This window comes from Aspergillus neoniger (assembly GCF_003184625.1).
Source record: "Aspergillus neoniger CBS 115656 unplaced genomic scaffold BO87scaffold_51, whole genome shotgun sequence".
NCBI lineage: Eukaryota > Fungi > Ascomycota > Eurotiomycetes > Eurotiales > Aspergillaceae > Aspergillus > Aspergillus neoniger.
In genome coordinates, this window is record NW_020291179.1 from 120372 (window position 1) to 133468 (window position 13097).

The 13097-nt window shown below is 49.0% G+C and overlaps 6 protein-coding genes across 6 annotated transcripts; 2 read left to right on the top strand and 4 right to left on the bottom strand.

Moving 5' to 3' along the window:
* Window positions 1-219: 219 nt before the first annotated feature.
* BO87DRAFT_380722 (alkene reductase) lies at window positions 220-1750 on the bottom strand. Its single transcript, XM_025624359.1, has one exon. The coding sequence runs from the start codon at window positions 1663-1665 to the stop codon at window positions 553-555; it is 1113 nt and encodes a 370-aa protein (XP_025474773.1). The 5' UTR covers window positions 1666-1750; the 3' UTR covers window positions 220-552.
* A 750-nt stretch (window positions 1751-2500) lies between these two features.
* Window positions 2501-4345, bottom strand: BO87DRAFT_369373 (HET domain-containing protein; the record flags this gene model as incomplete). The annotated part of the gene is made up of 1 exon (XM_025621973.1): window positions 2501-4345. One exon carries the CDS (start codon window positions 4343-4345, stop codon window positions 2501-2503), a length of 1845 nt encoding a protein of 614 aa, XP_025474774.1.
* A 224-nt stretch (window positions 4346-4569) lies between these two features.
* On the bottom strand, window positions 4570-5554 carry BO87DRAFT_380723 (uncharacterized protein; the record flags this gene model as incomplete). The annotated part of the gene is made up of 2 exons (XM_025624360.1): window positions 5415-5554; window positions 4570-5365 (listed from the first exon to the last, which is right to left on the bottom strand). Coding segments are annotated over exons 1-2 (632 nt in total), but the record flags the coding sequence as incomplete, so codon positions are not given.
* An 838-nt stretch (window positions 5555-6392) lies between these two features.
* Window positions 6393-6940, top strand: BO87DRAFT_380724 (tautomerase family protein). Its single transcript, XM_025624361.1, has one exon. It carries the CDS (start codon window positions 6468-6470, stop codon window positions 6930-6932), a length of 465 nt encoding a protein of 154 aa, XP_025474776.1. The 5' UTR covers window positions 6393-6467; the 3' UTR covers window positions 6933-6940.
* Window positions 6941-9076: 2136 nt separating this feature from the next.
* On the top strand, window positions 9077-10272 carry BO87DRAFT_401481 (uncharacterized protein; the record flags this gene model as incomplete). Its single annotated transcript, XM_025625616.1, has 3 exons — window positions 9077-9119; window positions 9972-10089; window positions 10137-10272. 3 exons carry the CDS (start codon window positions 9077-9079, stop codon window positions 10270-10272), a joined length of 297 nt encoding a protein of 98 aa, XP_025474777.1.
* A 255-nt stretch (window positions 10273-10527) lies between these two features.
* Window positions 10528-11418, bottom strand: BO87DRAFT_195008 (uncharacterized protein). The gene has a single exon (XM_025618507.1). The coding sequence runs from the start codon at window positions 11098-11100 to the stop codon at window positions 10624-10626; it is 477 nt and encodes a 158-aa protein (XP_025474778.1). The 5' UTR covers window positions 11101-11418; the 3' UTR covers window positions 10528-10623.
* Window positions 11419-13097: the final 1679 nt, after the last annotated feature.

A 13097-nucleotide genomic window follows, 5' to 3' on the forward strand; every position in this document is an offset into this window, starting at 1 on the left:
ATTGAACCCCCTTTCGCTCATTCCACCAACACCATGCGGATGACTGGTTTATCCAGTCACTATGGCCATCCCTGCAAACTTAATATATTGCTCTTTTAGGAGTCGGTAATGGGTATGTGCGACATTGAAATCCCGCACATGCATCGAACATGCACGCAGCATTGACTCATGTACTCGGTCATTCATTCATGCGCGAATGCACACCGACCGACAGGATCTTCTAGTTATGGTGGCTGTCTCCTTTCAAATCGCCTCTGATATTGTACCAGAATCAGTTCCGTCTCTGATGGTACCGCGATTAGACATCATACAGCCGTCGTTTCCTGGGCTTGTGCCCATAAGATCATTTCACACCTCCCTTAAGTCCGCAATAGTATTGTTCTACACCGATTTCTAGACATTTAGGGTACTTTTTGGCACCTTCCGGACTATATTATGGCTTGACGGAAAGTATTGCGGAGAAAGTTATAATGAGGTGTATAGTGCAGATAACATGCTGACAATGCTGAAAATTCGAGAGGATACATCTATTCACCTTCGTTTGCAGCCTCGCTACAACTTCCCCTGAGAAGGACTAAAACCTTCACTAAACGGATAATCAACATACCCCTTCGGTGACATGGGCGTATAAAACGTCGGCCGGTCATACTGATTGAGCGGTAATCCCTCTTTCAATCTGAATGGCAAGTCCGGATTCGCCAAAAAATGTCTCCCAAAGGCAATGGCGACACGATACCCGGGATGCGCCCGGAGGGCCTCAGTAGCCGTCTGGGCCGTAAACCCGCCCGCGAGGATAATAGCCCCCGTGTCCCCAAACGCCTCATAGAGGAACGACTCGTCCTCCTCTTCAGACTCATGCTCCACCGTCGTTGACCCCGAAATCCGTGGCCTCACCACATGCAAGTAAGCCAAGTTCAACTGCGCCAGGCCACGCACAAGGTGCGAAAACTGCGGTCGGGGATCAGACATGCGCATGCTCTGGAAGGTACTCCAAGGACTAATGCGATACCCGGTCCTCTGGGGGCCAATAGCATCCGCCACGGCTTTCGCGATAGCCAGACCGAACCTGGAGCGGTTCTCGACGCTACCACCCCATTGATCGGTGCGGTTGTTGCTCACCGATTGTGTGAACTGGTCGGGGAGGTAGCCGTTCGCACCGTGGATCTCGACGCCGTCGAACCCAGCGGCGATGGCGTTCTGCGCTGCGCGCACGTAGTCGGCGATGTACTCGGATATTTCTTCCTCTGTTAATGGGGTTGGTGTGGGACTGGATTCGCTCATGGGGATGTCTCCGCTTGAGACTACGCGGTATCCGCCTTCTTTCTGGAGGACGTCGGGCTTAGCGGCCCTGCCTAGCGCCCAGAGTTGGCAGAAGATGAAGCTTCCTTGGCTGTGGACGGCGGAAGTGATGGTCTTCCATTGAGCGATTTGAGCTTCGCTCCAGATCCCGGGGACGTGGCCCATGCCGCCGGCGCGGGCGGAGATGAATGTGCCCTCGGTGATGATTAATGTTCCCGGGACGGAGGCACGCTGTGCATAGTAGTCGCGGGATATGGGGAGCGGGACGTGTTGGGCGTCGGCGCGATTGCGGGTTAATGGGGCCATTACTACTCGGTGGTGTAGCTCGAGGTCACCGATGCGGATGGGTGAGGTTAATTCGGCCATGATCCGGGGTGCAATTCAAGGATTTCGAGGTTTATGTGCGGGAATTACGGTAGTTGCGGTTTGGGTGAGTTGGGGGTATAAATACTATATCAGAGTTCGGGGACTTTTAGGTTGGTCATCGCGTATATACCTATATTTTAATGATGGGTCGGAGACTTTTGTATGTTTAACATTAGCCCGAAGATTCTCCATTATTAATTGCTGCTTGGCCATGAAGTCATTGCGGTGCGGGTATCCGCCGGCAGCCGAGGCTTGTTTTGCTTTCTTTGGCTTGTTTGCTTTTCCGAACTCTCCGGAGTGGGTCTTCATCAAGCCTGGCTCATGCATAATGATGGTTTAGTCGATAGTAGTTTGCGGGTTTAATATATGCAAAAACCATTCAGTTCTTGCTTGCATCTTGCATACGCTAATAATACTCATAGATATGGCAGGGTTGTTGGCTTGTTCTTTGGCAACTTCCTTGTTTAGACTCTCAGTGGAGCCACCTAGATTATACCGATACACCGGCCTGTACCATGCCCTGAACCTTGCATAATAGAATCGCTCAATTACAGTGGACATGGATTTAAAGGAGGTATAGACTTCTCATGAATACTACGCCATCGCTTAGGAATTGCAAGGTCACTTGAGACTCAAAAGACTTTTTCTTGTGATCCAATTCTTTCTTATCCTGATACTGTCCTCCAGGGTTTCCATAGAAGATGCTTTAGTGTGCACTTGGTATAACGGTTTCACAGCACTAGCCATGTGATGTCAGACTACAGTAGTACCAAGATAGGGTTAACGAACAATGAAACGGTTTCCAAACTGAAATACATGACTCCAAACTCTCAACTCAAATCACAAGAAACTCTTCTATAGATTGTTGTGTGAAAGCTTCACGCAATGAACGGTGGTATACATTGCCCGCGATGGCCTGGTCAACTACTTTATAGTACGGTTTCTCGCCCTTGTTAACCACGGTGTCACTGATGCGAAGTATGAGCGGGCGATTCAGGAGATACGGGATAGTGAAAATGTCCTCATCTTCCACTGTCTCTCGACTGATTCCAAAGAGGGAGAGATGGAAATTATGCGCTAGAAAAAGCCAGTGGCCTCCAAGAATTTGGAGACGTTCGAAAATAGCCGTCGGAACACCCTCTCTCTCCCACATTTCCCCCTCGGTAACTGGTAGATCTAGCTCCGCTATCTTCGATAGCATACCACGTATCTTAACGTCTAAAATATTCCCCGAGCCAAGGTGATAAGCGGACCATGTGTCGAGAAGATGTTGTTGCAAGCTTTTGATACAATCGATATTTTTCCACAGCTCCTCTATCATCTCAAAGACCTTAATGAGTTGACTTGCAATCATGCGTGTATCCGTTGAAAATTGCAACAAAGCCTGGCATTTAGCGAATCGCCTAGCAGGGAGGTGTAGAATTAATTTATTGTCAGATACCTTAGTTATCATATGCTCTAATCCATTGTTGGGTGGCTTGGCTTTTTGAAAGTGTTCAGGTAATACCATGGAATTCAATAGACGAAGGTTCCGGTAAGACGTTATGAAATGTGCGGAGCCTGGGCGATAATCCAGCACCCAGGAAGGTAGCCGAGTGCTCCATGTATCGGGTGCAGCACAAGGAGCTAGCATGAGAAACATGGACTCCTCTTGACCGATCATCCAAATCGTTGTTTCCAGCGCAATCTGCTCAAATGTTTTGTTATAATCTGGAGGAAAAGCCTCCTGGAGGTCCGGCATGACACCATAGAGGGCATAGATTCTGTCCTTGGGATTCTGGCATTTCCGATGACTTGTTCGCTCGAAATGGTTCCCTGGAACATACCGATAATCAAACCTCTGATTACCTCTGAGGAAGCATACTTCGTCGTGTTTGCAGACCTCGTGAAACTCATCGCAGGTCGTACCCCATAGCCGTTTCAGAGACGCTACATCCTCAGATGGTAAGTTGCCAACCCACCCGAATCCGTGGCTGGCGGCCGATATTTTCAAGTATGCAGAGTGCCCCTCTAGCACTGTCGAGATTTTGAATTTCAAATTCCCACAGACAGCAAGTGGCTGGCGCTTTGGCAGCAGATATTCTTGGTACGTCCACATTCGAAACCAGTAAGGCATAGTCATGATCTGGATCATGCCTCGTAAGGTACCGCAGTCCATATAAACCCTGTTGACTTTAGCCTTATCAGAAAAGACTCTCGCTATATCGAGCCACCACCAGTGTAAGGCCCCTTTGGTCAATCTCTTCTCCCTATATCTCTCTGCCCATGCCACCGCCAGCTCGATCTCTGGGGTGGCATCTCCCAGCATCGCCACCACGCAATCCGCCGTGGTGTATATTGTGGCCATCAAGGGTACTTGGGTGTTCTTTTCGTCAATATCGCACTGGTTGATGCAAATAGCATCGACCCATACATCCCGACGCTTGGATGTACGTCGAAGTTGACATAGAGCCTTGGCGACGTTGGGCTTTACATAGAATTCCTTGCCATCGAGGAATATAAGCTCGGTGGCATCTTCCGTTCCCCAAACATATGAAATGGCTTCGAACTCTGGGGAATCATCAAGAGACACGGTGTGGAGGGAGCAATGGATCGGACCCCTTCCGATTATTGAGGGGTGAATGGAGAGCAGTCGGATTTGTCGTTGGTTAGGATCCAGTGTGTCGTATTGAAGGCTCATTTTGTAAGAACTTCAGCAGAAGTATGAATGCTTTTAGGGCTCTTGATAGCGCTAGTAGTCATGACCGCAAAGTCGTGAAAAAGGAAAATCGAGGTCGGCGGTGTTGAGGGATGATCGTTTATTTTGGCCTGTAAAAAGCAAATATATATCTAGCCGTACCACAGCTTCCATTTATGCATCTCCGTACTGTAGTGCTAAGCTCGATTGAAACAGCCCCGCATATGTGCTGACGTGGCATGCATCTGAAATTCTTCTACTAGGTACTTAAAATTCACATATCTCCTGACGGACTTGACAAATCGCCCTACTAATTTCCGATCCGAAGCTTTCATTCTGCATTACAACAGTGCCATCTCGCCATTAATTACTTATTACTGTCCATCCCTGATTTCTCGAAACAGAAATTCCTCGCATAGCATCCTGAAGAATTAATCCCAACCCTAGTCCCCTAGTTACGAGCTCCTGCCCTTAATGACAGCTGCTGCTCAATAACATCCCTAATGATTTGTTCCTCCGACCTCCACTTCATACCCAGTATGCGATCAGCAGCAGTGGTATCCAGCGCCCAATGCCCCTCAAAAGGCGGTTCCAGCTTACACTCCACGTCTGGATACTTTTTCTTGATGAAATTCGCCGCATGCTCCCAGGACACAGACGGTCTGGATAAAATGAACTCTGTTCCACTCTGGACATCTTTCTCCAGCACTTTGATGTGTGCATCTGCGACATCGTGAACATGCACCCAGGCATTGGCGATTTGAGTTTGGCCTGAAATAATCGACAACCAGAAGAGCGCGTTCATGCCACTAAGCTCGCCCGGGATCTTCTGAACCATACTAGGTCCCAGGACGTATGTCGGGTGGAGTGTAATCAGGTTATAATGAGGACTGTTGTTCTTCAAAAATGAGCGTGTCGCTTGGTGCGCAAGGATCTTCGAAGCAGCGTATTTGAGTGCGTGGCCGTGAGAATCTTCCGGGAAAGACATGTTCATGTCGACGGGGATAATTTCTCCGGTGTTGTCTATCTGCGTTAACCATCATTCACGGTACCTATCTGTTGCGGTACTTACCCTTTATCGAAATGTCCTTGGTGAATAACGCAGTCACAGGAGCCAGCGCAAGCACAGAAGACATGACAATGACTTTCTTAATCTGAGGAAACTCCAAAGCAGCATACAGGATCGCTTCCGTGCCTCTAACAGCCGGCTCAACATAGTCCTGCTTAAAGTCGTTTCCTCCACCGGGGATCGGAGATGCAAGGTGGAAAACATAATCTACACCTTTAAAAGCATTCTTGAACGATTCCCGCTGAGAGATGTCGGGAACAATGCATGTTTCGATTTTGTCGCCATATCCAGGGTGGAGCTCTCTCAAGGTAGCTTCCTGCTCTGCTCTGCGGATACTCAGACGCACGCGGTAGCCGGCTTTGAGTGTAGTAGCGACGACCTGCGAACCGATGAAGCCGGTTGCACCGGTCACGAAGATAAGAGGTGTAGTCATTTTGATGATTGCAGTAGATTGTGATTCTCTGAGTTAACGGCCATCTTCTACTATCGGAGTCCAGCTCCAATATATACCTCGCAAGTGGTAATAGTAAGCAAGAGCATTCCAGCACATGCTTTGTAACTCCATGAGCGGCGATGACGAAAGACGTGTAAACATCTGACTGACTGCAACCGGATGGTTCACTAATCTTATAAATCCTGAGGCGTTCGTATAACCCGAGTCACGGATGCCTTTTGCGGAAGTAAGCTTCGGCATGGCGCAGCACTCCGAAGAGCGGGTGACAAATCCATCAAAGTCGTACCAGGGACCCTTACCTTCTGCTATATTGCTGTCACTTATTGTTCATCTAGATCGTTCCATGCAACTTTATCTATCTTCCCAAGATCTAAAATTCTAATCTTGACCGATATCTTTACCCTTGTTATCGGCCCGATCACTAATCATGGGGAGATCAGTAATCATGGCGCAACTTTGAGAAGCTGACCATATCACTCAACACTCAGCTTTGGCATCATTAAGCAAGATATATCTATACACTCAAACCCCAGCATCAGCTTCGTAGACAATAACTAGCTGTCTACCATCACAGCTAATCCAACCAAAAATAATATCTCAAAATGCCCCTCTGGCAAATCTACCACCCACCAACCACATTCACCTCCCCATCATCCAAACACTCCTTCGCACAAGACATCACCCAATTCTACACCGACCTCGGCCTCCCCGCCTTCTATGTCGTCGTCAACTTCATTCAGACACAACCCGACGATGTCTACGTCGCAGGCACACCCAAACACCCTACCGACGATAAACCCTTCGTCCGGATAGTCATCACGCATATTGCGCTGCATGTGCCGGACTCTGATGCTGCGTATGCACGCACAACGAGTCGGTTGGATAGTGTTATGAAGCCTCATCTTCTTGCTAAAGGGTACGATTTCGAGTATCATGTTGATGAGACGGATAGACGGCTGTGGAAGATTAATGCGTTGGTGCCGCCGCCGTTTGGGAGTGAGGGGGAGAGGGTGTGGGTGAAGAAGAATAGGGCGGTTGAGTATGAGGGGGGTTCTTCTTCGCTCTAATTTATTTCTTTCCTTTCGGTTCGAAGGAGGGGAGATATAGTTAGGTTTAGGTTGAGGTTATTAGATGATAGGGTTAATTAGGGAGAATGGAAGCTATGTAGGTGCATTATGGCACAAAATGGATGGAGCATGACATTAACGTTTACATCTTTCAAATTCTCTGCAAGATATAATCCCTACAGTATATAGTAGTTTACGGTTAACTGATATCCTAACCACCCCGGGGTGATAGTTTCTATAAGGTAGGTAGTAACTACAGACGGATCATGTGTCCAATATCCATACAAATGTATGTGACATTTAAAGATTACGTCTAAATGCACTATTGGGCTAAGCTTTCAACCCATAACTTCTATTGGTGTATCATTCCAGCTATATAGTTTATGTGGCTCCAATACTCATGATCTTGCTATAGCATTCCTCCAGCACAAGATTCACTGGTACCAAACCTCTATTTCCAGGAGAAAAACATGTCAAGCTACTTGCGTCTCGCAATCAGTATTCAACAATTAGCATTCATTTCTCGTAAGACGTACTCAGCGACTCCATTATCAATGATAAAACCGGACATGGAGATGAAAAGCTATGACTGCAGTTTTAGTAAACCGGCCCGCTTACCAAATTGGGTATATTTCCGCTATATCCGCACTTCGGGATAGTAACATCCAGTTTCGAATGCAGCGGAGAATTGTTATTATTAGAAAGATGGTAATACTCTACTTAATTAATCCTGAAAGAAGCTTTCACAAGATACGGGAGGTTGTCTGCAGACCAATAAACATAAGATATCGGCAATTCCTTACGTGCAGCGGATGTATCTTCCTCTTGCATCCTCTTCGATCACAGTGGAACAAGAAGAGTAAGTAGAATGTTAGTAGCTAAAAGAATCAAATAATTCGATCAAGGAGCTTGAACCTCATGTCTCACTAACTACGACAGTCCTAACTGCATTATACCATATGAAAAGCTACAATTCCGGAGATATGGAGAGATCAACCTACCACCCACAAGGCCGACTACCCTCGGAAATCAATTGAACCCGGGACTCATATCCCGGGCAGATACGGAGTCCGATTTCTCTACCTATGTGTCCTGTTGGGAAGATTTCAGTAGAAGACTAGACTTTCTACACACACACACACAGTAAGACTAAGCAGGTAGATGTGACAACCGTTCCCTCGTTTACTTCCCGAGTATCTAGTCCTTCGGGGTGTCTTCATCCTTCCCTCGGGGTTTCTATCTCCGGCGGGGGAGGTGCTCATCTCGGCTATACATATGCAGATGGCATCTCTCTCTCACACAGTATCGAGATCTGACCGGTAGTTCATAATACCATCTACGAACAACATCTGTCCATTACCGTAGAACCAGTCTTACCGTGCACACACATTACATCCCGAGACAGGGCCGCGTGGTCTACCTCCCTGCCAATATTGGAGATAACCCGATGAGATGAAATCGATGCTACCCGGCCAGACCAGACTAAACCCGGGGCCTCGACCGTAAGTGAGCGAAAGCTCAAGCTCCAGCTGATGTAAGTCTAGCCCGATAATCTCACATCGGCGACGACACGACACGACAGCTCAGCTGGTGCCTAGATACGTAGTAAGCACCCTCCTATTTTCCCGACGGAGCTAGAAAACGGGCTCGCCCATGATAACCTCGGGAGATCACTCTGGAGGACTTCGGGCTGGCGGGGGGAGGGTATGGATCTCTGACAGCTGGGGGTGGGTGGGTTGGGATTATGTTCTGTCATCCGGGAGTTCCGATTTCGATGGATCAATAGTTATGTTTATGTTTATGTTTATGTTATGTGTATGATGTGCTTGTTTGTTTGTTTATTCGTAAATGGGATGAACGCAATTGACTGAAATCCGAGTAAGATCATTTCCACGACTTGGGGTGTGGCTTGGTGAGTCGTCTACATGGCTGAATGGCGATACGTATCTTTTGCCGACGTCCACTGCATCACAGCCGACGAGGCCAGATCATCGCCTGCTCTGAATTGGATGGGTGGCGATGCCTTTCTTTTACTCCTCCACACACCTCCCGATTAGGGTTCGTATCGGTTCACGTGCGAAGTTGGGAACCAACCCCGGGGTAAGAGAAGAAAGGTACTTTGGTTTTTTCTTCTTTTACTCCACATGGCTGGCTGGCTGGCGTTGGTGAGTTTCCCGATGGGAAAAAGTAAGTTTGAGTTTAAGACGATAAGGTGAAGCAAGCGACGAAAACGGGATCTCCATTAGTTATCGTAGCTGCTGCTGCTGCTGCTTACCAACACGATCGGAATGGTGGAAATTATTAGCACTTCGCCGGTACTAATACTACTTACTATCACTAATAAAGTAATATTGGCAGCGGTAGCAGTGTCTGGCCGTCCGGCGGATAATTCTCCGCCTCCGCGCCAGATGATGGGATGGGATGGCTAAAGGGTAAAAAGGCAATTGGTAGCAACCCCGGAAAAGACTTATGCCCAGCCCACTCCACCCCGGGGCCGGAGGTGACTCGGGCAATCTTTTCTTTTAGTGTGATTATTTTATTCTCTACTCCCGTAACTAGCCCCAGCCGGGCGTCAAGCCAGCGCGTGGCATCCTGAGACGGGAAGGAAATAAGTGGCGCCGGATGAGCGAATGGGAGGGCTGACAGGGCCACCTGTAGGATTGACGCCATTACTACAACGGGAGTTGGCTTGTCCTTGGCGCGGTGGATCGGCTTCTTTCGCGTGGTGGTCATTTTGGGTTTTGGGTCTTGTTTGGCTGGGCACAGAGGCTTAGGGTCGCCGAACTAAGGCACGCTGGAGGGTTTCGAGATGTCATGGGGTCACATGGATGACATCGTTGCTCGGTACAAGTCCGTGGGGGAGAACAGGACTTTGTTGCTGTCCCTCCACCCTGCGTGAATCCCGTAGTAACTACGACCCTGGACCTGAGGTGAAGTAGCATTGTTGTTCCTCGGGTCGGCGGCCCGTTTGGTGAATATATACTACCCAACATCCCGATGGTCCATGTGACAATTGTCACGGACTCCCCAATGTGACAGGATCGACACTTGGGGTTGCAACAACACTGCAGGAGATGCAGACGCTGACAGGCTCAGCTCATCCTTACCCCATGGGAAACCCCGACGAGGCGCATGCGAAAGTTGGAGATGACAGCGGGTGAATTTACTCGATTCAGTAAAGCAGGGATGAGGGAGCTCTCACAGTCTGATCAAGATGATGATGATGATCATCATCATCATCAGAGATGAACAAGTCGGTGATGATTTTGGTGCCGTGAGCGTGTCGGAAAACGCTCCGGGGATGTCCGACTCACCCGTTGCACCGCCAAGAAGTGTTTAGTCATGGAATATTTTGGCTGACTTGTTGGAACGAGAAGAGAGAAGAGAAAATGGAAAGGAAGATGGTGTGAACTCTGGCCAGAAAAGCAAGAGTCCGGAGGGTAATTGCGGGGTCGGTTCGCTTGTTCTGCCTCGGGTGGCGGTGGAGACCAATCAGCATCGCCGGTTGGCCCGACTCAGCGGCCACGGGACAACCGGTTAAATGCAACGCGGGGACTTGCCGGCGGTCACCGATCGGTCGGCTTACTTGGTTCTGTGGGTGTTTGGTTGGAACTACGAACGGGGACTGAAGTAGGGTAAGGTGAGGTGAGGTGACGGGGAACGGGGGTTAACCCAGTAAGCAAGATACTAATTAGGATAACCCGTAGACGGAGAGACCATCGAAAATCATCAGAGAAGTAGTCGACCCATCAATCGGAGAGGTCTGTTCAGAACTGCATGATTCATACTGTAGGTAAGTACTTCTCTGTACAGTCGGAGAGAGAGCACGGTCGGTCAGCAGCCAGTTGCCGTGTCGATCGGGAATCGTATCCCTGCCCCAGCCAATCTTGCCCAAACGGGACGCAGACACTTTTGCTGAAGCAAAGTCCTGCAAGACCAAGGTCCATGACCCAGCCCAGGCGGATGATCGTGATCTCATCTCGCTTCTCCCCCGCGGGGAGATCCGATGCAGGGGGAAAAGAAAAAGTGAGGGAGGGATGACGCTCTCACGAGAACCGGCAGGACCAGCAGCTCTTTTCTCTTCCCTTCCCCGTTGTACCCTGGCCCTCGCTTCTTTCAGATGCGTCGATACCCGAGGTTCGTCAACCCACGATCGGGCTAGAATCATTTGCCGTCCGTGTCTTTCCCCTCATTTTCGACCCTTCCGTTTGGCTTGACTGGGGTTGGTGTCGTGATGGTTTAATTGGAAGGTGGTCGGTCGGTGTCTTGGCCTTTCATTAGTCTGCAAAGGGAATGGACAAGGTCTGTGGGCTAGGAGGTTAGACTTTTGAAAATTCCGGGGTACGGTGGTCTGCTTTTGTAGTAGTAGTTTATTAAGTAAAGGAAAAGGGGAAAAGAGTTCAGGAGGTGTGGGTGGGATGACTTGGTGTGTCTTGTTCACCACAGAAGGAAGAATGGGCAGCAAGAGTAAGCAAGTAGTGAGCTGAGCCCTATTCTCCTCTCTCCCTCCCTTTCATTCTCCTCCCGCAATCTGGTTGGGTTTCTCGGATTCGGGGGTATTGTCGTTTTGGGGCCTCGCGTCATGCAATCCCCGGATTTTGTAACGGTTTACGGGGCGAACTCCATTCCCATGCCATGCGAGGTATAAGGGATCTGACCTATTAATATAAATCCGGGGAGGGTACTACACTTGCTGGAAGGTTACTTGTATTCGACCGACCCTTTTTGTTTTATTATTATTCTGATTTTAAAATACTAGGGAAAGTAGTGTGTCTGACCATGACACACAGCTACTAACTGATTACTCACCGGGCGAACTCAAGGGCCGTCATGTTAGGTAATGGAATGGGCAGATGGCGGTCAAGTGACGTTCCACAACACGGCTGCTGGTAACCGGCATCTCGGTCGGTCGGTACAGGTACGAAAAGGTAAACCCGGAGCCATCGTATGTAGTCATTTTTCAGTGATGAATGCCCAGTTCTTTATTGATAAAGCTCTCTCCACGTAGATAATACCATTATTATCGTCATCATGAATTTGCTTACAACCGTGTCTCCAATTATGTGGAAGAGTGATGACGGGGATGGAGCAATGGGCATGGAAACACAAGCCACTTGAACCGAATGGCATTCGGTCGGGCCCTCCGCGCCAACTGGCAGCCGAGCGAGAGAATCCGCGTTGGGTAAGATTGGATACGCAGGCGTGACCCCATCAGCGCCACGGGGACAGGCCTCTCCGGACGGAACCCCAGTATTGGAGTCAGGCATGGCGTGTAAGGTAATTTACCCGAAGCCGCCTCTTCTCAAAACAATAATTAATTTCATTTTTTTTTATTTTCTACACTTTTTCCATGTCCCTGGGGGAACTGAAGGTGTTGTGTGTTGCTCTCTACACCTCTCTCTCTCTCTCTCTTGTTCTCTCCCCCCTTTTTCCCATCTGACCACCCATCGAATTCCATCATCCAGCATCCCAGTAAGCAGTGTTATTTACTACTACCCTTCCGTCTACTTACCTTTTCTTCTTTTCTCCTACTTTCTCAACTCACATTCTCCAAACCACTACTCTTCCACTACTCCATCTCTCGGCAGTCGGAATCTGGCTCCACCATTCTCCGGCCGCTCGGTCGCGTCCTTGCATCCTCAGGCCGCACTAACCCGCTCCGGACTAACTTGGGTCGGGCCTCCGCAAATGCGGATGGGCCTTGCCTGTTTGGGTCGATCCGTTCTGCTGGCTGCTTTTTGCTTTTTCTGATTTTTCCTTTTTTTACTATTTTTTTTTTTTTTTTTTTTCTTTTTTCCCCCAAAGTCGGTCTGTTGTCTCGCCGTCGGCCGGAGTCATCCTGTTCTAAACCTGAGGCGACGGGCGGCTCTCACCATTCTCCTCTGGCTCTGGCTCTGGCTCTTCCCCTTCCCCCATCTTCTTCCTTCTTCACGAGCTTCCTCTGCTTCCTTCTTCTACTTTTTCTCTCCTCCTTCCCCTCTTCTTCCTTTTCTTCTTTTTCTTCTCGTCATTACTTCCCCTCTCCTCTTCCCCACAACCGAAAATCCCCCATCCCTCCCCTTCCCTAATCCACCCGACACACATCCTTTGGGCTGATTGACCTTTCCCCAAACTTCACGTTGCCGGTCCGGTGCCCCGACCCTGGGCCTCACGCTACTTCGGCCT

Coding starts and splice junctions, on each gene's coding strand:
- BO87DRAFT_380722 (XM_025624359.1), bottom strand. CDS start 1,665: ATGGCCGAATTAACCTCACCCATCCGCATCGGTGACCTCGAGCTACAC.
- BO87DRAFT_380724 (XM_025624361.1), top strand. CDS start 6,468: ATGCCCCTCTGGCAAATCTACCACCCACCAACCACATTCACCTCCCCA.
- BO87DRAFT_195008 (XM_025618507.1), bottom strand. CDS start 11,100: ATGATTCTAGCCCGATCGTGGGTTGACGAACCTCGGGTATCGACGCAT.